This window comes from Daucus carota, chromosome 9 (genome assembly GCF_001625215.2).
Source record: "Daucus carota subsp. sativus chromosome 9, DH1 v3.0, whole genome shotgun sequence".
In the NCBI taxonomy this organism is placed as follows: Eukaryota; Viridiplantae; Streptophyta; class Magnoliopsida; order Apiales; family Apiaceae; genus Daucus; species Daucus carota.
In genome coordinates this window covers 34,220,473-34,243,424 of record NC_030389.2, presented here as the reverse complement: position 1 = coordinate 34,243,424, position 22,952 = coordinate 34,220,473, and the positions used below count along the sequence as shown (strand labels likewise).

General features: G+C 39.1%; 1 protein-coding gene across 1 annotated transcript; it reads right to left on the bottom strand.

Annotated features, from left to right (window-relative positions):
• Positions 1-21,533: 21,533 nt before the first annotated feature.
• Positions 21,534-22,727, bottom strand: LOC135149631 (uncharacterized). Its single transcript, XM_064085396.1, has 2 exons — positions 22,399-22,727; positions 21,534-22,275 (listed from the first exon to the last, which is right to left on the bottom strand). Exons 1-2 carry the CDS (start codon positions 22,725-22,727, stop codon positions 21,534-21,536), a joined length of 1,071 nt encoding a protein of 356 aa, XP_063941466.1.
• Between the last annotated feature and the right edge of the window lie 225 nt (positions 22,728-22,952).

The following is a 22,952-nucleotide window of genomic DNA, read 5'->3' as shown; positions in this document are numbered from 1 at the left end:
GTAAGTCAGTTGACATCACGAAGTATCGAGGTATGATTGGCTCTCTCTTATACTTAACTGCTAGTAGACCAGATATCATGTTCGCAACTTGTTTATGTGCTAGATTCCAGGCTGATCCTAAAGAGTCACATCTTATAGCTGTTAAGCGTATTTTTAGGTATCTTAAGGGAACCCCCAATCTAGGGATCTGATACCCTAAAGATACAGGTTTTAATCTGATTGGCTATACAGATTCTGACTTTGCAGGATGTAAGATTGATTAGAAAAGTACTTCAGGAAGCTGTCAGTTTCTTGGACGAAGGTTGGTGTCATGGTATAGCAAGAAGCAACACTCCGTGTCTACGTCTACAGCGGAAGCTGAATACATAGCTGCTGGAAGTTGCTGTGCTCAAATCTTGTGGATGAGGAATCAACTACAAGATTATGGACTCATGTTGGATAAAATTCCGATTCTGTGTGATAACACGAGTGCCATTGCCATTGCCAACAATCCTGTTCAACACTCCAGGACAAAGCATATTGATATCAGGTATCATTTCCTTCGCGAGCATGTCATGAATGGAACAGTAGAGTTACACTTCGTACCTACTGATCAACAAATTGCAGACATCTTCACTAAACCACTAGACGAATCCACTTTCTCTAGACTGGTTGGTGAACTTGGGATGCTAAATATGTCTAATTAATTAGACAATAAATAACTGCAATTTGTTCGTAAGTTCACAAGTTTTAAAATGTACATATTTTCAGGACTTGTGAATTTACAAAGTGCATCCAGTATTTTACATAATTTTCTGATAATTAGTTTTAATTATTTGCCATGACTTATATGATTTGCATGACTTTATGTGATTATGTGATTAATTGCTAAATGGTAGATATTTAGAATTAATTTTCTTGAATTATTTAAGTGCTTATATTCAATTAATGAATATTAGTATTTATTTAATTCATATTTTAATTATATTTGATTAATGGATTTGAAGCAATTCAAATTATATTAAGTTATCCATTAATTAGATTTTAATTAAAATACTAGCAGCATAATTAATAAAATATTGTTTGACTGAATTTAATTTGGTTAAAACTTTATGTGATTTAATTGTGATTTTCATCTCATCAAATTATCGAACTATTTTGAGTTAATCAAAATTTCTTTGATAAAATGGTGAAATGGGCGTTTAACTAGCGCAACATTTGACTTGGTCAAATGTTGCGCCATTTTATGAAACTAAGGTGTATACATATTTGGAGTTTTCTTTTTGCCAAGTCAAGTGTATACTGTGTATACTCTTGTAGCGCAACATTTGACTTTCCAGTCAAATGTTGCGCCCCTTGACCAACAGCCACTGTATGCATATGTATTGTGTGACTTAGAATTTTCTAAGTCTCACACGAAGTTGCGCCTCATACAGTGTATGTATGAGAGGCAATTTTGTAATCTCCATTGTTGCACTATATGCGCTTCTCTGTTTACACTATGAGGGGCAACTTGGTAATTGACCAAGTTGCGCCTCAGTGCTACTTGTGTATATATACATGACTTGGTGTTTTCTTTCGTTTATCACTTTTTCAATTCCAGTCATATACACACGATATATACACACGAGAAACTGCTCCTCCCTGTTTTAAAATTCACGAACTCATACACTTTCAAATCCTCAAAACTCAGGCCAAATCTTGTCCATTTTTCGTTACGAGACCTGTTTTAGAATCACCTCGTCAAGATCTTTCGATACATACCAGTTTTACAACGATCCGTGATCGTTTTTAGTAAGGGTTTTTTTCGAGACTATTCGACTTCGAGGCTAGTTGTTTAAGTGTTCTAAGTGTCCATAATTTGCATAACCGAACCTATAATTCTTAGAATTTCGAGAGGAACATCATACTTGAATTTCATCAAATTCTAAAATTCTTCGAATTAGGGTTTTTCGGAGCGTTATTAATTAATTATTTTCGTGACATAAAGTGAACATTTGTTCGTGTTTATTCGTGAAGCGAAATTTATAATCATTTTTAATTCTAATTAAAAATGGCTGCAAATTTTGAGATTCCGAAAACAAATTTCACTATTGTTGAAAATAATAATTTAATTACGCAAGCGAATTATCGACGCTGGGTTCGTTACATGTCAGAATTCTCATTTGCTAGGTTTGCTATGACTGAGTCTGTATACCTTAACAAGTCTCTTCTTCGAGATTTTCTGTCCTCTATCTCTGTGGTGAATGAAGAACAGGTATTTGGACTTAAGTGTGTTATTCAGGGACGAACACTGATGATTACTGAAAACACCCTGAACAATGCACTTCATCTGCCAACTGAAAATTTTGAGGCTGTTCCAGACAAGGCTGAACGAACAAATTTCTTCTTTGCTATCCATTGCCAGAGGGAGAATGGTGATCTTCCATCAATGATGTATGTCAAGCACTTACCTCGAGAATGGAATTTCTTCTTTAATTCTATCTCTCATGTATTTGCACCAAAGACTGGAGGGTTCCATGGGATCACTACTTTCAACCAAGAAATTGGGATTGCAATTGCACAAAATACAAGGATTAATCTGGGACACTTGATCATGGGAGCTTTTCAGGACTCCCTAAGGAAAAACAGAAATATACTCCTCTATCCTAGGTTCTTCCAGATTGTGCTAAACCAGATGCTGACTCCTGCTGAAAGAGCTGTCTATCCCAATATAGACAATGTCATATGCTCTTTCATGACTACCAGGGTTATTTCTATGCTGGAAAACCATCAGAACTACACCAACAATGAAGATGTGGTTCTTCCGGAGGCAATGCAAGAATTCCTGAACAATCAAAACTTGCCTCCACCACACATTCAACATGTTGCTGATCCAGTGGTTCAGGAAGAGGAGGCCCCTGAAACACAAAGTGCAGAAGTCCCTGAGTCATCTCATCAAGCTGATATCCCTGAGACTCAAACTTCTCAAATGGAAGAGGAAGTGATAGTGGAAGATGCACAAACATCCTCAGATGACAATGCTCAATCTGAAGGAGAGGATTCATTACAGGATAATTCTACTGATTCTGAGGATGAAGTGAATACTCCTGTTCAAACCACTGCAGCTGATGTGATGGTGGATATTGATGAACTCTTCACCAACACTTACAATCCACTGCTACAGTCAGGTATCCCTTCTGACTCTGACAACTTGTCCTTCAGTGCACCTGATTGGGTTCAGAATCTTTTGGATTCCAATCAGCTTTCACCACCTATCACAAGTGCCAATGAATTTGAAATCCCCCAAGTTCATAACCAAGGCACCACTTCACAAACACTTGAAGCAGAAACTTCTCAACCCCTCAGCCAACCACTTCATATTTCTGAGAGAGAGGGAGAAAGTGCCTTTAGTGCACCACATAAGGAGATTGTTTCTGAAACTGCAGCTCTGTCTCCTAGTCAGGAAAGGAGAATAGAACCTGAGACAACTGCAGATATGTCTATTTCTTCACCACCTCAGCCACATGATATTACAATGCACAGTGAGGTTGCACACACAGTTGAAGAATTGACGGTTGCTAACACTTTGTCGTCCATGTCAGGGATAGACACTGTTGTTTCTGATCCTATTCAGGGTCAAGTGCCTTCACAGGCTTCTGGGGGAAACTTGGATGAAATGCCACATTCTACATCCTTGTCTACCCCCCTGGGAGGAACATTCCCAGATCCCTTAAGGGACTCTTCACCTCTCGAAGGTGAACGGCAATCTGTTTCTGAGCCCTTCATATCAGGAAGTGTGCCAGTTACTGAGGACTTGTCACAAAGTCATTCGCCGTCAAAGGCAGTTGTGGGAAACCAGGGTGCTTCGCCAATTCAAGGATCACATCCTTCGAGCCCTGTGTCTACCCACCCTGAGATTCCAACTCAGGATCCATCTAAGGACTCACTACCTTCGAGTAGTTGGCAACTTGTTTCTTATGACTCAGATTCATCTGACGAGGAAACTGAGGACGAAGGCTCACGAACCTTCATTGCACCTTCTGTGACCTCTCTAGAAGAGGCTAAGAAGATTTCTTCTGCAGGTACATCTAAGGATGCTGGAATATCTTTGAGTGAGAGGGAAACACCAACAGAACTTGCTATACAGAAACCCTCTGACCCACTGAGTGTTCTAGCTTTGAGTGAAACGAGAGAAACACCTACAGAACGAACTAGTGAGAACCCATCAACCCAACCTTCAATTGAATCTGCTATTCCAACTGTATCTGTGACAGAATTTGAAGCTCTGAAGTTCAAAGTTCAACATCTAGAAGCTGAGAATCTTGTTCTACGGGAAGAGTTAGTGGAAATAAAATCAACTATGGAACAAAGGTTGGCTGCACTTGAAGCTAAATTGCTGGCATCTCAAACTTCCAGAGAGGATTACTCAACTGAGGGGGAGAGAGCAGCAGAAAAATCAAAAGGGAAAAGGGTGATCACAGGGGTGTCTGAAGAACTGATTGATTCTGCTCTTAAACATCAATTCAGTTACAGTCATGATGAATACATCCCTGAGTTTGTGGATGACAGGGTGATAAGGATGGTTGGTGCTGAAAATGATGATCTGGAAGAAGGAGAAATCCCAGACAATGAAGTCTTTGCTGATGAACTTGCATATCATAATGACATCTTCCCTCCTCAAGAATTTGAAATTGCAAATCCACAAGACATTGCTGAAGTTTCTAAGGATTATGCTGAGCAAAGGAGAGCAAGGGAGAAGTTAGAAAATCAAAGACGGATTCGAAGGGAAAGGAGACTTGCCAATCTACACAAGGAAGGAGATGAGTGGGATGCTGCTAGATCAGTGTTTGATTTTCCAGAGGTCACTCAAGACAATGATGATGACGAAGTAAAAGATATCTTTGACTCCTTCAGGAACAACTACAAGGATTTACATGATTATCACGAGGTGTTAAATGATATCATTTCTACTGTGTCTTTTGCTGTTCTTCCCAGGAGAGGATGGATGGTGAACATATCATTTGAGCTACAGAGAGAAGGCCATGGACTCAAGCATGTGTCAAGTCAGTTTCTCAGAGATCTTTCTTTAACTGAGCTGTTTGTGGTAAGAAACAAGATCATCTCAACCGGCAGAAAGCATAATGAAATATTCAGAGATATGGTGGAAGATTGGATATCTGATATTGGAGTTGAAATTCATGACAAGCCTTCAGTTATCAAGTATTTCAAGGATGGTATGATTCAGAGTATTGGACTCACTGATGAAGCATTATCAACATACAATCCTCGTATACTGAAATATCTGGAAGCTCAAGTCAGGGAGAAGTGCTCAAGGACTAGCAAGGGAAGACTAACTGCTGAATTGTTATATGCTTATCGTCTGAACTTTGCTGTTCTGAGAGACTTAGACTTATCAGCCATCAATCGTCAACCACCATATCCACTGCCTCCACTCAACCCTGAAATTCCTGAAAATCCAAATGCACCTGTTGTTACTTACAATCCTACATCTGTAATATTCAAGAAGAATAAAGACTCTGAAGTCACTGCTATACCACTCACAGAGATTGGAAAACTCAATTCCAAAAGAATCACTCGTGCAGTTGCAGCTGTTAAGTGGTCAGTGGTAAAAGAAGACAAGAGTGTGCTCAAAGATTTGATTGATCTTCTGGAGATAAGAAAAGCTGTAGAGACTGTCCACAACACTTCTAGAGTTCGTGCTCATCCATCAAGGATCATTATGAAAATTGAAGGAATGGAGATGAATGTCACTTTTAAGAAGTTGAAGAAGATGGTTCACCTGCAAACTTTAGAGAAGATGAAGAAAAATCTAGAGCAACCTCCACCTGAGAATACACTGGAGCAAGTGGCACTGAGTACCATTACAGCTAGGATTGAAGAGATTGAGAACAAGCTTACTCAGAAGAGAATAGAGGAAGCTGCTAAAAGGAAAGCTGAGCAGAAGCTGCTGAATGCAAGAGCCAAGAAACCAAGGACAGATTAGTTCAGGCTAGAGGAACAAATGGCTGCTTGTATTTACTTTTGAATTCTGGAAAATGTAAGATATAATCCAGACTGTACTTAGTATTATTTCCTGTTTAAAATAGTATGCTTTTTCATTGTGTCAGTTGAGTTATCCTCTTAAAGGATTTGCTTGTCGAACTCTAACAATCAAATAGGGGGAGATTGTAAAGCATAATGTAACGTAAATGTAATTACGATAACTCAACACAACAAAAGACAGGAAACAATACGTAAGTATAATACAGGAATCTACAGGTTGGAGATTCGATACGAACAGACAAAGACAATCAAGATATCTGAGACGAGCATCAGTCCACTGAAAGAAGTTCATTAACATGTTCAAGCCTCAGTGATGAATAAAGTACAATCAGTTTCAACTATCAAGATTGCCTGAAGATCAAGTATCAAAGACCAGAAGATTCCAGTATATTTAATTTGATTATTTAATCAAATTTATCGAAGCAACATCTAACCCGGAATGATTGATCAAGAATATTATCAAGCAAAGGATTCAAGGAATTAATTCAGTTCGAGTCGTTCGTGAACCAGACCAGTGCACAGGACGTCAGGACGTACGAAAGTATTCAGTGAATCCGATCAACGGATTAATTGATCAAGACAATTCAAGTTGCATCAACAAAGTATTATATTTAAATTTAGCTATATATATATGTATATATATTGTTAATTGGAAATTACTTGAAACCATAATAATTCAAGTAATTCATAAAAACAATTAATAATATATATGCATATACATATCAATTAAATTTAAAAATTGGCTGGTTGACTTTAGTCAAAACCTGCGACATACAAGTTTTGTACTTAGAGATTTTCTCTAAGTTACAATAACTAATATATGTATAGCGCAAGGTTTGACTAAGTCAAAACCTGCGCTTGATCTCTTCTCAGGATTCTACCAAGTGAAGCACACTCTGATCCACTGTATGAGCGCAATGTTTGACCAATCACAGGCGCAAACTTTGACTTGCATATTGGCGCAACTTCAGGTCAAACCTGAAGTCAAGGGAGAGATAACAGTGGAAGCCATCCACTGTGTTGGCGCAACTTTACTCTTACTTAGATTTTTTCTAAGTAGAAGTGATGTTTGACTCGGTCAAGCGCAACATTTGACTTAGTCAAATGTTGCGCCTCTGACTTACTATTCCTGGCGCAACTTTGAGTTTCTCTTTGAGATAGATTTATTTTGGACAATTCAATTTAACTACAGTTAAATTGAATTCGTCCAGGACGAACTCAAGTCGTCCAGGACGAACTCGTTAACCATGGTTAAATGTTGAGAAGCCTATAAATAGAGCTTTGTGTTTTCATTTGAAAACAACTACACACTTTGTAAGTGCACACACTATACACGTTCTCGAGAGTTAAATTAGAAGATCGTATTTATCGAGAGTTTGTAATAGAGTGTTTGTAGTCTCTGCAGCCGACACTTGTGTTGGAATTTGTAGCACCCGAGGATTATTTCTAATACAAAGAATATTCCCCGACTTGCTGGAGTTATTTATTTACGATTGATTTAACATGGACTGAAACAAGATTATCCGCAATTAAATTAAATCGAAGAAATTGGTACGACGTATTCAACCCCCCCCTTCTACGTCTGATTGGACCTAACAAATTATAACGACGCGGACTATATAAATCTTTGTATTTAGGAACATAAATAATTCTTAATTTAACCTGATTATACAGATTATAAAGCTTCCATTCATTCTTTAATTATAAAATTAAGGTGAATATGATGACGTTAGAGTCTCCTCCTTCCTTAATTAATATTAATAAATTGATTAAGAAATAATTAACCTTAAACGAATACATCAATAAAGAAATACATATGTAGTTATAATTCAGTTACATTACTAAAATTATATGCTACAATTATTGACTATATTTATAATTGATAATAAGCAGATATACGTGATAAATATTTTTAATAAAACAGTTTCGGTATTGTTTTTATAACGGAATAGATTTTCATTAGTATCATTAATATAACCAAATATTTAATATAATGATAATTTATAATATTTTGAATAAAAGTTTATAAGTTTATAGATCTATTATTAAATCATTATTTGTATAGATAAAATAAAAAAAATATATTAAGTAATTTTTTCTAAAATATATATAAAAGACATGAAAATAGTAATGACTATATAATTAAAATTTCTCGGGGTCGCCTAACGGCGACCCCTCGTATCTTAAATAAAATAACAAAGAATTATAATTAATTGTATGTAAAAAAAATTATTATTAATTTATTTAAATGAAAATATGCTCATATTATTTTGGCCCGTGCTATGCACATGGGTATGATTTTTTGTTTTTTTTATCTAGGTAAGTTGTACATTTTTTATTAACAAACAATATAATATGAGATATAAGTTATGAAAGGCAACGCATATAAGAGTCAAAATAATCGTGTTATGTTATTGGCGATCAGTACGCTGTAAATGTTAAAGATAATATATATGATTCGATTGAAAAACAAAAAAATCACGCAACATGAATTATAAAGACGCAGAATTTTAAACTTAACCCTATTATGCAGATTATAAACCTTCCATCCATTCCTTAATTATAAAATTAAAGTGAATATGCTGATAAAAGAGTTTCCTACCTTCCTTAAAAAAAAATTGATAAATAAGTTAAGGAATAACCAACTTTGAAGGAATACATCAATAAAGGAATACTATGCTACAATTATTGCCTATATTTAAAATTTATAATAAAAATATATACGTGATAAATATTTATAATGAAATAGATTCTGTATTGTTTTTATAACGGAATATACTTTGCATTAGTATCATTAATATAACCAAATATTTAATATAATAATAAATTTTTGATGTTTGGAATAGAAATTTATAAGTTTATAGATCTATTATTAAATTATTATTTATATAGTTAAAATACTTAAAAATATTTGGTAATTTTTAATAAAATATTCATAAAAGACATGAAAATAGTAATGACTATATAATTAAAATTTCTCGAGGTCGCCTAACGGCGACCCCTCGTATTTTATATAAAATAACAAAAAATTATAATTAATTGTATATAAAAAAGTTTATTGTTAAGTTATTTAAATGAAAATATCCTCATAGCATTTTTGGCCCGTGCTACGCAAATAGGTATGATTTTTTTATATATATAGTCAAGCTATACATTTTTTATTAACAAACAATATGATATGAGATATAAATTATGAAAGACAACGTATGTAAGAGTCAAAATAATCGTTTTATATTATTGGCGATCAGTACGCTGTAAATGTTAAAGATAATATATATATATATGATTCGATTGAAAAAAAATAAAATTACGCAATAGAAATTATAACGACGCAGACTATATATATCTTTGTATTTAGAAATAGAAATAATGTTAAACTTAACCTGATTATGCAGATTATAAAGTTCCCATCCATTCCTTAATTATAAAATTAAGGTGAAAATGCTGATAAAAAAGTTACCTCCCTTCCTTGATAAAATTTGATAAATAAGTTAAGGATTAACTAACCTTGAAGGAATACATCAATAAAGGAATACATATGTGATCATAATTCAGTTACATTACTGAAATTATATGCTACAATTATTGCCTATATTTAAAATTTATAATAAGAATATAAACGTGATAAATATTTATAATGAAATAGATTCTGTATTATTTTTATAACGGAATATACTTTGCATTAGTATCATTAATATAACAAAATATTTAATATAATAATAAATTTTTGATGTTTGGAATAGAAATTTATAAGTTCATAGATCTATTATTAAATTATTATTTATATAGTTAAAATAATTAAAAATATTTGGTAAATTTTACTAAAATATTTATAAAAGACATGAAAAGAGTAATGACTATATAATTAAAAATTCTCGAGGTCGCCTAGCGGCGACCCCTCGTATCTTAAATAAAATAACAAAAATTATAATTAATTGTACGTAAAAAAATTTATTGTTAAGTTATTTAAATAAAAATATGCTCATAGTATTTTGGCCCGTGTTATGCACATGGGTATGATTTTTTGTTTTTTTTATATAGTTAAGATATAAATTTTTTATTAACAAACAATATGATATGAGTTATGAAAGGCAACACATGTAAGAGTCAAAATAATCGTGTTATGTTATTGGCGATCAGTACGCTGTAAATGTTAAAGATAATATATACGATTCGATTGAAAAAAAATAAAATCACGCAACAGAAATTATAACGACGCAGACTATATAAATCTTTGTATTTAGAAATAGAAATAATTTTAAACTTAACCTGATTATGCAGATTATAAAGCTTCCATCCATTCCTTAATTATAAAATCAAGTTGAATATGCTGATAAAAGAGTTTCCTCCCGTCCTTAATAAAAATTGATAGATATAAGTTAGGGAATTAAAAGCTAACCTTGAAGGAATACTGTAATACCCCGAATCCATTTTATTTGAATAATACATAATTTGTATTTTAATGTGGTGTAGTACAACTTCTATATTGAATAGAAAACTCCCAACTGACATTGCTAAAATAAAAGAGCAAGAATTAGAATATATAGCAAGAGTCGAGGCAAGGTTTAACAAAAACTTGTTGATTTTGGCCATGCACCCTAGAGCGCCTTGCTAGCGCCCTAGGAGCGCCTTGCTAGCGCCCTTAAGCTAGTAGCACCCTGGAGCGCCTTGCTAGCGCCCTGGGAGCGCCTTGACAGCGCCCGTAAGCCAGAAGCGCCCAGGAGCGCCTTGACAGCGCCCTGGGAGCGCCTTGACAGCGCCCGTAAGACAGCAGCGCCCTGGAGTGCCTTGCTAGCGCCCTTGGAGCGCCTTGCCCTATTTTTGTACCACATCGATTACAATATGTTATACTATTATGTATATAAGCAATGACTTGGTTTATGAGTTTGTGAATATAAGCCAGGTTGGCGCCACCCCGTCGCTTCCCCTTGTCTTGGCGCCACCCCCGTCGCTCCCCGTGTCTTGGCGCCACCCCATCGCCAGTTCAATTCTATTTTCTTTGAACCATCTTTGTACCACATCGAGAACATAATGGTATATTCTTATGAATATAACCAGTGATCTAATTATTCAACAAAATATGTAAGTCAAGCGCCCACCCTGTCGCTTAGGTGCAAGCGCCACCCTTGTCGTCGTGGTGCAAGCGCCATCTTGTCGCCAATTCAAAACTTATTTCCTTACAACCATCTTTGTACCACATCGAGAACTTGATAATATATTCTCAGGAATATAAGGAAGAGCTTAGCTATTGAGTTAAAAATATATTAGCTGAGGTAGGCGCCGCCCTGTCGCCAGCCCTAGGCGGCGCCCTGTAGCCATGTCGCCAACCCCTTGGCATCACCCCTGTCGCCCAGCCAAATGATATTTTAATAAAACCATACTCACCGTACCACATCGAGAAGAATAAGAAGGACAGTCTTTCCTTTCTTTATATATACACAACCCATGGTGACTTACTAAAATTAGGAAGCGAAGCATAGCTGCTAAATTTGGTACGTTTACTTATTTATTCCTAATTAATAATTTATTTTTATAGTTTTGTTAGCTCAGTTATTACTTTAGCTGTGATTATAGAATTAATATAGGTGTGACTTAAATTAATAAATGTGTGAACATTCTAGGGAATGAAGTTGTAGGACTCGAGAACGTTGTGCACTGTAAGTATATACTGTACCTTTCGTTGTTGATATTTTGTGACGTTTTGGTGAATATTTTATTGATGATTTTCTGATGAGAAATGAGTATTCTTGCATTGATACTTGATGAACTGATGATGATGCTTCCTTATTGGAAGTAAAGCTAAACCAATTGTTTAGCTGGCCGGGATCCCAACTTGATGAATTGATGAACTAATCGTGCTTGAATACTCATACTCATCTTGATGTGTGAAACTGTTTTGATGACTCTGATGAAATATTGATTTGGTTCACCAAGTTTTGTGAATAAAACTCAGTTGAAACGTACGTATATGCTTACTGAGCTTTATAAGCTCATCCCTTTTTATGTATTAACTTTACAGGGAAGAATTTCGGAGAAGGATATTAAGGCTAATGCTAGGTGAAGAGTGTGAGCTGTTAAGTATCCAATAGTCAAGAGAGATATTCAGGAAAATGTTCAAGGTTGGTCTTAGATGGAATTGTGTAATTGAGATTCAGTTGTAAACTATAGTTGTAGTAGATTAACAGTGATTCTTCTTGTCGAAGTTGATCCGATAATGGTAGTAGTTGATCCTAATTTCAATACTGTAACCTGGATGCGATCCTGTTGTTTTAGGGGGGTCAAAATGTTCTCTTTTAAATCTTTTATTAATGCTTTCAGGTTTTAAATTATTTGGTTTTCAAAAATACAGTTTTTCAAAAGTGTTTTAAAAGATTTTGTGTGGTGACGTCAGGATCCAGGCCCCTGGATTCCTGGGGCGTCACAGGTGGTATCAGAGCAACAGGTTATAAGTTATTGAAATTAGAATATAGAAATTATAGTTACCAGTTTTCTAGAGGAGAATGTTGTGTGACCTCATATATAGATGTATTGTGAGACTATTTGGGAATAGTCTAAAGATGTGAAAGAGGAGTGGAATCTAGTTAGCCGATTAAGTTAAGTGTATATGTTTAAAGAGATGATGATCTCTAAGTCTAGACACTTGGATTCAAATGTTCACTAAATGTGAATGGTGGATTGTGATAAAGGTCAGAAATAGACCTAGACAGAAGAATTTTGATAGTGAATGATTGAGTTGAGAATGGTAAAGATGCATGGTTTAGAGTATTCTGACTATGATGCACATTTGAAAGTTGTATATTGTTTGAGTTGAGATATGAAGAGAGACAGTGTAAGAAATGAGTTGTGCTGGATTATGATGAGAATTTTGTAAATAGATGTTAGATAGAGGGGGAACGAATGGTAGAGAACCTGTATAGTGAGTCCAGTTATTAGAGGTGATATCTGCAAGTAAGTTAGAACGTTCGTCCTCAGTGATGATGCTTCAAGCTAGTTGGGACTTCAAATGACAATGTGGGCCCATAACCCACAGGTTAACAATTCAGACAATAAAAGTTATGCTATGTGTTTTTGCTCTCGACTTCAAAGGCAACTGGGTTGAAGTGGGAGAACGTAAACTACTTCGGCCATACTTATTACGAACGATAACGTCTATGATGATATTGTACGAGGCTATTACGAGTTAACGACGACGTCTATGATGACATCTTATGAGGCTGTTACGAGTCAACGTTGATCGATTATCGAGAATGTTTAGAAGAAGATTTATTGAAGCAGAGCGGGAATCTGAGAAGACCTTGGATGTACCCTTCTTCAACTAAAGATTATTTTGTTGTTTCCTTATTAGTGAGTTTATGATACCTTTTCCACAAAAGTTCCAATAATGAGACCTTCAACTTCTCAAAAATTTTTTGATGACATTGAAATTGATTATCGGTGTGAGTTAGTATTGATTCTAAGTGTGTGATAAAGGTTATTTTGAAAAGACAGTGATATTCTTTGATATTTCTTGATACTCTTTGATATTCCTCGATATTCTTTCCATATGATTGTGATGAACAACCCTATTTATAGAGGACACAAGGTATACCTGTCTGTGTGATAGGAGTTGGATGGGACGCCATCACTTGTGTATGTTGTGATTACAAGAAGGTTAACAACCTTCAGTAGTGTCTAATATGGACACGCAACACCAAGTTCATTTGATCATATTGATCTCCCGGTCACTCTCTTATTCAAATATGACCTGTTTTGAAAACATCCCGTTCTATTCTAAATTCTCAAAGATTGATTCAGAGAAGTGAATTTTGCAATTGTGAAAGTTTTGATATTCATATATCTTTAAAGTTGAAGGTAAGCCAAGGTTGATCAAAGGATGGATGACGATACGATATTACGAAGCGTGTGCGTTTTTGTTCTCTTCACGGATTCCGAGGACGGAATCTTTATAAGGGGGGTAGAATGTAATACCCCGAATCCATTTTATTTGAATAATACATAATTTGTATTTTAATGTGGTGTAGTACAACTTCTATATTGAATAGAAAACTCCCAACTGACATTGCTAAAATAAAAGAGCAAGAATTAGAATATATAGCAAGAGTCGAGGCAAGGTTTAACAAAAACTTGTTGATTTTGGCCATGCACCCTAGAGCGCCTTGCTAGCGCCCTAGGAGCGCCTTGACAGCGCCCTTAAGCTAGTAGCACCCTGGAGCGCCTTGCTAGCGCCCTGGGAGCGCCTTGACAGCGCCCGTAAGCCAGCAGCGCCCAGGAGCGCCTTGCTAGCGCCCTGGGAGCGCCTTGACAGCGCCCGTAAGACAGCAGCGCCCTGGAGCGCCTTGCTAGCGCCCTTGGAGCGCCTTGCCCTATTTTTGTACCACATCGATTACAATATGTTATACTATTATGTATATAAGCAATGACTTGGTTTATGAGTTTGTGAATATAAGCCAGGTTGGCGCCACCCTGTCGCTTCCCCTTGTCTTGGCGCCACCCCCGTCGCTCCCCGTGTCTTGGCGCCACCCCGTCGCCAGTTCAATTCTATTTTCTTTGAACCATCTTTGTACCACATCGAGAACATAATGGTATATTCTTATGAATATAACCAGTGATCTAATTATTCAACAAAATATGTAAGTCAAGCGCCCACCCTGTCGCTTAGGTGCAAGCGCCACCCTTGTCGTCGTGGTGCAAGCGCCATCCTGTCGCCAATTCAAAACTTATTTCCTTACAACCATCTTTGTACCACATCGAGAACTTGATTTTATATTCTCAGGAATATAAGCAAGAGCTTAGCTATTGAGTTAAGAATATGTTAATCGAGGCAGGCGTTGCACTGTCGCCAGCCCTAGGCGCCGCCCTGCCCTGTCGCCAACCCCTTGGCGTCACCCCTGTCGCCCACCAAAATGTTATTTTCTTAAACCAATTTCTTCGTGCCACATCGAGAAGGAGTAAAAAGAGGGTCACTCCTTTCCTTATATATACACAACACATGTTAGCTTACTAAAATTAGGAAGCGCCGCTGCTAAATTTGGTACGTCTACTTATTTATTCCTAATTAATGATTTATTTTTATAGTTTTGTTAGCTCAGTTATTAGTTTAGCTGTGATTATAGAATTAATATAGGTGTGACTTATGATTAATAAATGTGTGAACATTCTAGGGAATGAAGTTGTAGGACTCGAGAACGTTGTGCACTGTAAGTATATACTGTACCCTTCACTGTTGATGATTTATGATGTTTTGGTAAACATTTTGTTGATGATTTTCTGATGAGAAATGAGTATTCTTACATTTGTTCTGTGTGTGATGCTTCCTTTGTGAAGTAGTGTGATACTTCTTTCGGGAAGGAAAGCTAAACCAATTGTTTAGCTGGCCGGGATCCCCAACAGTAGAACGTGTGAACTTGTGAACGTGTTTGAATACTCATACTCATCTTGATGTGTGAAAATGTTTTGATGACTGATGAAATATTGATTTGGTTCACCAAGTTTTGTGAATAAACTTCAGTTGAAATGTACGTATATGCTTGTTATGGATCAAAAATCGAGGGGTGAGCTTCGTGCTTTTTGACTGATCTCGCGAGTCGGAACTCAGACGGGTCCTCACGAGGTGCCTACGTATCTTCAGCGGGGTGAAGAATCAAGTCAAAAAACGTAGTTCTATTTTGGAGGGGTAGAGCCCTTTATATAGATGTCTCAGGGTTAGAGGCTGATTAGAAGTAGGATCCCTGGTGTTAGAGTCCTAGTAGAAAATCTAGATCATTCTAAAACCTTCTAGATTATGGGCTTTTTCTTGGGCTTGGGCTAGTTGACCTGTAATAGCAGGTCACTTGGCCTGTTGACCTGTTAGATGACCTGTTGGCCATCCTATAAATAAGTGAACATCCTCATTTCTCACTTCTCACTTCTCACTTCTCACTCTACAAGTTTACTACATCTCTCTAGAATTCTCTCAAGCCTCAAGCTTTCACCACCAAGGTTCTTTCGAGCTCAAATGGCTGATCGGGAAGCATCACGCTTGGCCAAGATTTCCAAGGCCAAGGGCACCTCCTCCAAGTCCAAGAGAGGTACTCCTATAATTATAAACTCTTCTTGTTCATCTTTACTTGATTTGATCAATATTATGCGGGATGAATACCCCTCCCTAGCTGAGCTAGGTTCTTATGGCTACGCTGCCGATTGTTCGCCTTCGTTGGCCAAGGCCTATCATAGATTGCTTAACTTTCCCAAGGCTTATTCCCTGGTCCGTGCCGAACCCGGGGATAGGATCTGTCATTGGGATCCTCAGCACTTGTTTGTATACAAGCATGCTCTACTAGCCGGACTTAGGTTTCCCCTGCATCCCTTCATCCCTAAGCTCTTAGCTGATGTGGGACTAAATCCTTGCCAATTGGCGCCCGATGCTTGGCGCATAATCCATTGTTTCATGGTTCAGTGCCTATCTAAAGGCCTTTCAATGTCTGTCTCATTGTTTCGTAAAATTTTCCAATTCAAGAACTACCCGGTGAGCTCCACGGGTTGGGTTCTTATTAGTCATCGGCCTGACCAGCCTCATATTTTCAACAATTCCTCTATTCCGGATAACAACTCTCGTTGGAAGAAAGAGTTCTTCAAGCTACACTGGGAAGGGGGAGATTGGGGAACTCTATTTAGATCCAAGTTTTGTAAGGTCGTTGCTGGGAGTGTCGACTCCATCCACCTATCGGATGTCGAGAAGGCAGCCTATGCTGAATTGGTCAAAGACAATGGCCAATCCGAATGCTGGGATCTCCTTGATGAATTCAATCTTAGAAAGCTTGGTCTTTCAAGGGTTAGTGATGAAGGTATAAACCTTTTTTTTTACACCTAGGACTTTTCTCGGGTCTACCCCATTATTCACGACTTAACTTATTTCTTGTTTTTGTTTTGCAGCTGCCACAAAAATCAATGAGCAGAATGCGCCTCTCCAAGAGGAGATGGGTCGGATGAAGCGGCATAGGTTGGCTAAAGACCCTCGGGTCCCTCGGGAGTTGCCCGCCTTCCTTCAACCCCATTCGGCAGAGGGAGGATCATCTAGTCAGCCTCGGGCTTCCAAGTCTGAAGCCTTTAAACCGGCCTGGGGTTTTCGAAGGACTGATTCGGTGCTGGGATCGACTGTTCATGCTTCTGATTGGTCCCTTCACTCTATTACCCCTGCCGACTACCAGGATGTGGTGCTACAGTCGGAGATCGAGGGGATTGATGGCTTTGGCTCTCAAGCCCTTGCTAGTGTGAGTGTTCTTACAAACTTATTGTTTAGGTTCTCCGAGTCTTCCTTAACCCGTTTATCTACTTGTCTCAGGCCAATGCTCAATTCGAGGCTGCCCTCCATCAGGCTAAAGCTTGGAAAAAACAAGCTGAGAGCCACAAGAAGGCTAAGGAATCCTTGGAGGAGGGCATGGAGGCCCTTCGAATCAAGGATGCGGAAAAAGACGAGATTGTGGCTAAGACTCAATCGGAGCTAGTGGAAGCTCGAAGCGAGCTAGTCGAGGCTCGAAAGGGAAAGGATGCTATCATTGACGACTATATGGACTCTGATGAGTTCAAGAATCTGATGGAGAAGCACAATGAGATCACCTCTGCAGAGGATTACAGTAACGGGTGGAATGAGGCTATTCAGACCATTCATGAGGATCATCCAGACATGTTCCACCCTAAATGGGATTATCTCTGTCCCATGTGGATTGTTCTTGACTCTCCTAGTCCTGTTGAAGAGGAAGTCGAAGATTTGGATGTCATTGAAAAGCATCCGGCTGGGGAGTCTGGGTCTGCAGATAGCTCGGAGGCTGATTCCGAGTCTGATGAGTAGGATTTATTAAGGACCCTGCGTGGTCTTCTTATTTAGACTTATCTAGCCTTAACTTGTAGTATTAGACTTGTTTAGCCTTAACTCGTAGTATCAGACTTATCAAGCCTTAGCTTGTAATTTTCACTCAATCAATGTTAATCGTAACTTATTTATGGTTGAATTCATGTTCCGGGTTGATCCGTTCACGGTAGGTAAACAAAAACTCAAGGAAAACATTAGAAACATGAGATATGGAGCAATCCAAAAGAAATTTTATTGAAACTATAGTAGAAGAGATAAACAACTAAAATTAACTAAGTTATAAACTAACTGGCAGTGGTCTATCTGACCTTATTCAATGGTCATCTACTTGCTAAGATAATCAAATATAATAAATCTTCAAGTTGGTGGCATGCCAACTCCTTGGAAACTCAACTCCATCCAGGGTCTGAAGCTTGTATGAGCCGCGACCAATAACATCCTTCACCTGATACGGACCTTCCCAGTTTGGGGCCATCTTTCCCTTGGGACCAACTCCTGAGGCCTCAGCTTTCCTTAGGACTAAATCCCCTTTTCTGAAGAATCGTTCCTTGACTCGGAGATTATAGTAATAGGAAGCTCGTTTTTGGCTCTCAACGATCCTGGCGTTAGCCTCATCAAGGACCTCATCGATCATGTCGAGTGCGAGTCTCATTCCTTCCTCATTGGCTTCGGGCTCATACTGCTGGACCCTGGGGGAGGTATGAGTTATCTCAAGTGGCACCACGGCTTCAGCCCCGTAAGCTAACTGGAACGGGGTTGCTCCGGTGGAGACCTTGCAGGTTGTTCGATATGCCCATAGTATAGGGAGAATCTCTTCAGCCCAAGACCCATGCGCTTTCTCGACTCTTTTCTTTAGCCCATCAAGGATTATCCTGTTGGCTACTTCAGCTTGCCCATTGGCTTGTGGATGGGCAACCAAAGTGAATCGTAGCTCAATGATATAGTCGTTACAATATCCCACAAACTCTGGATTGTTGAACTGGGCTCCATTGTCAGTAACCAAGACTCGGGGTATGCCATACCTGCATATGATGTTTTCCCAGAAGAACTGAGCAACTTTCTTGGTGGTTATCTTGGCCAGGGGTTTGGCCTCAATCCACTTGGTAAAGTAGTCAATAGCCACTATCAAAAACTTCCTTTGAGCACTGGCGAGTGGAAACGGCCCTAGGATGTCCATCCCCCACATAGCAAAGGGAATCGGGGAGTTAATGGATGTCAGCATCTCTGGGGGCTAGCGCACAACAGGTGCAAATCTCTGACAACGATCGCATCTCTTAACATAATCCTTCGCATCCTTCAGCATATTTGGCCAAAAGAACCCAAGGCGAGTAATTTTGTGAGCCAAGGCTCTCCCGCCTAGGTGCTGGCCACAGATTCCTTCATGGACCTCTTTCAGGGCTTCCCGGGCCTCATCCGGCCGTAAACACTTCAAATAAGGTATAACACAAGATTTCTTATAGAGAATCCCTTCAATGAGTGCATACTTTAAAGCTCTTACTTGTAGTTTTCGTGCTTCCCCAGCATCAGGTGGTAGATGTCCAGTCTCGAGATACGTTTTGACCTCATCGATCCAAGTGGCCCCGTGTCAATTGGGGCTACCAGCTTGGCATTGATACTTGGGGTTTTTAAAACCTGATAGTAAACACTTCCCGAGCACACCTCATTCTCTGAGGATGCAAACTGGGATAAGGCATCAGCCTTTGTATTCTCTTCCCTAGGTATATGTTCTACCAAACATTCTTTAAATTGCATCATCTGGGCTTTCACAATCCTTAAGTATTTCAGCATTGTTTCTTCTCGTGCCTCAAATTCTCCATTAACCTGTGACCCTCAGGGTTCTCGCCAATCCCAATCCAGCTATAAGGGCCTCATACTCAGCTTCATTGTTGGTAGTTGGAAAGTCTAACTTGATCGCGTACTCGACCGTGAAGCCATCCGGGCTTCGGAGCACCAGCCCTGCCCCACTATTTTTTGTTTTTGAAGCTCCGTCAAAAAATAGTAACCAATACTCTTTAGGTTTCTCCTCTTCTTTGGGTTCCTCTACCATACTCTCCTGCCCCCCGACTTCCTTGTTGTCAATGGTGCATTCAACAAGGAAGTCAGCTAGAGCTTAAGCCTTGATTGCCACCCGTGGTTTGTATCGAATTTCAAATTCCCCAAGCTCTACTGCCCATTTGATTAATCTCCCACTAGCCTTCGGGCTATGCATTATGTTCCTAAGGGGCTGGTCTGTCAAGACTTCAATTTTGTGAGCCTGAAAATAAGGCCTCAGCTTTCTTGAAGCTGTAATCATGGCTAAGGCAAACTTCTCAATCACAGAATAGTTGAGCTCCGCTCCATGCAAAATCTTACTAACATAGTAGACGGGTTTCTGGATTTTTCGATCCTCACGAACCAAGACCGCACTCAGTGCTTTCTCAGAGACAGCCAAGTAGACATATAATGTTTCTCCATCCACGGGCTTTGATAAGAGTGGTGGCTCTGCCATATACTTCTTCAACTGCTCAAAGGCCTCTTGGCTCTCACTTGTCCATTCAAAATCTTTAACTTTCTTCAAAGCCTTAAAGAAGGGCAAGCACTTATCCCCGGACTTCGAGATGAAACGTCCTAGTGCCGCGATTCTTCCTGTTAGCTTTTGAACATCCTTTATAGACTTAGGCGGCTCCATATCAAGGATGGCCTTTATCTTGTCGGGGTTGGCCTCAATCCCACGTTTTGAGACCATCAGACCCAAAAATTTTCCAGACCCAACTCCAAAGGCACACTTGGCTGGATTCAACATCATCTTATGTGTCCTCAGGACTTCAAAAGCCTCTCTCAGGTGTTCAAGGTGATCAGCTTTGTTCAAGCTCTTCACTAGCATATCATCAACATAGACCTCCATGGTTTTTCCAATCAGATGTTTAAACATCTTATTTGCCAGGCGTTGATATGTGGCTCCTGCATTCTTTAAACCAAACGCCATAACCAAATAACAAAAGATACCAAAATCAGTGATGAATGATACCTTAGGAATGTCGTCCTTATTCATTCGGATCTGGTTGTATCCACTAAAGCCATCCATAAAGCTCAACATCTCGTGCCCAGCTGTAGCATCGATCAGAGTATCTATTCTTGGGAGAAGAAAACAGTCCTTAGGACAAGCATCATTCAAATCTGTGAAGTCTACACACATCCTCCACTTTCCATTAGCTTTCTTGACCATGACTGGGTTGGCTAGCCATTCTGGGAATTGGATTTCCTCTATAAAACTTGCTTCCAAAAGCTTATCGACCTCCTGTTTTATGGCTTCCTGCCTCTCAGGGGCAAAACTTCTCTTCTTTTGTTTCACGGGTTTTCTATCTGGGCTTACGTGAAGCGTATGTGTCGTAAAGAAGGGATCAATCCCTGGCATATCGGCTGCGGTCCAAGCAAACACATCCCGGTTGTTCCTCAAGAATTTCACAAATTCGGATTTCATATCTTCGGGGAGCGACGCCCCTACATAGGTCACCTTCTCGGGCTCATCTGGATATAGGGAGAAGGGAACCAAGTCCTCAGCAGGCTTTCCTCTCCTTTCCTCTTCCTCTCGGACATCCAAGTCCTCAATTGGGAGAACTTGCCCCCCGGTCCCTCCAGATTTCAGAGCCCCCACATAACAACTTCTAGCCATTTTTTGATCTCATATCTCTTCTCCCACCCCATTCTTGGTAGGGAATTTGATCTTCAAGTGGTAGGTGGATGAGATTGCTTTAAAAGCATGTATCCCAGTCCTCTCAAGGATAACATTGTAGGTTGATGAAGCCTTAACGACCAAAAAATTCAGCATACATGTGGCCTGTCTAGGCTCGATGCCCATTGTCACGGGTAGTTGGATCATACCTTCAATCTTTGTCTCCACGTTATTAAAGCCGTATATAGGCATATCTGAAGGTGTCAATTGCGAATCAGAATATCCCATCTTCTCATATGCATCATGAAATAAGATATCTACTGAGGCTCCACTGTCAACGAGTACCCTTTTTACAGAAGAGTTTCCAATCACCGGGGTGATTACCAAAGGATCATCATGGGGAAATTTAACTCTGTCAAGATCTAAATTGTCGAATGCTAGAGCAAACTCAATTTTTGCCCTCTTCGGGGGCTCTCCAACAATGTACATCACTTCACGAGCATAAGCTTTTCGTGAGTTACTAGATAGGCCTGCTGCGGTCGGTCCTCCAGAGATTACATTGATCACAGGCCCTCTAGGCTGGTTTCTCTTATTCCTATCATCGTTGTCTCTTCCACGGTTGTCATTGTCACGGGGATTCTTGTCCGTATCCCTAGTATTCCTGGACAACTTGCCTTTTCGGATCAAAAACTCGATCTCATCCTTCAACTGCCGACAATCATCGGTCTTATGTCCTGTATCCTTATGAAACCTGCAGTACAAGTCCTTGTTTCTCTTTTCGGGGTCAGTCCTGATAGGCTTCGGCCATCGGACACTTTCATCTTTCTCAATTTCCATCTGGATCTGACTCCTAGGGGCATTCAGCCTTGCATACTCAGTGAACCTCGGTCCTGCTTTCTTTTTGGTGGGGGACTTATCACCATCCCCTGTCTTTGAATACTTACTATCCGCGTTGTACTCGGTGTTGTTTCCACGTTTCTTTGGGTTCAAGGTCGATCCCTGATTATTCTGAGATTTCTTCAGGCTTTCCTCAGCCTTGATATATTTCCCGGCCCTCTCCTGGAGCTCATTCATATTTTCAGGGGCCCTCTTGGCTAGTGATCGGCGGAAATTATCATCCGTGGTCCCTTGCTGTAGGGCAATCATGGCTACTTTCTGGTCTAAATCCGGGACCTTGAGCGCCTCCTTAGTGAACCTATTCATATAGTCTCTGAGGGATTCGTTCCTGCCTTGATGAAGGTTCATCAACGAGGCTGAACTCTTAGCGTGGGTCTTGCTCCCAATAAACTGGCCTATGAAAGCTCGGCTCAAATCTCCAAACGAGGATATAGAGTTAGGGGGTAGTCGACTATACCAGTGTTGTGCCATCCCACTCAAAGTTTGGGGAAAGGCTCGACACTTAATGGCCTCCGTGACTGGTTGCAACAG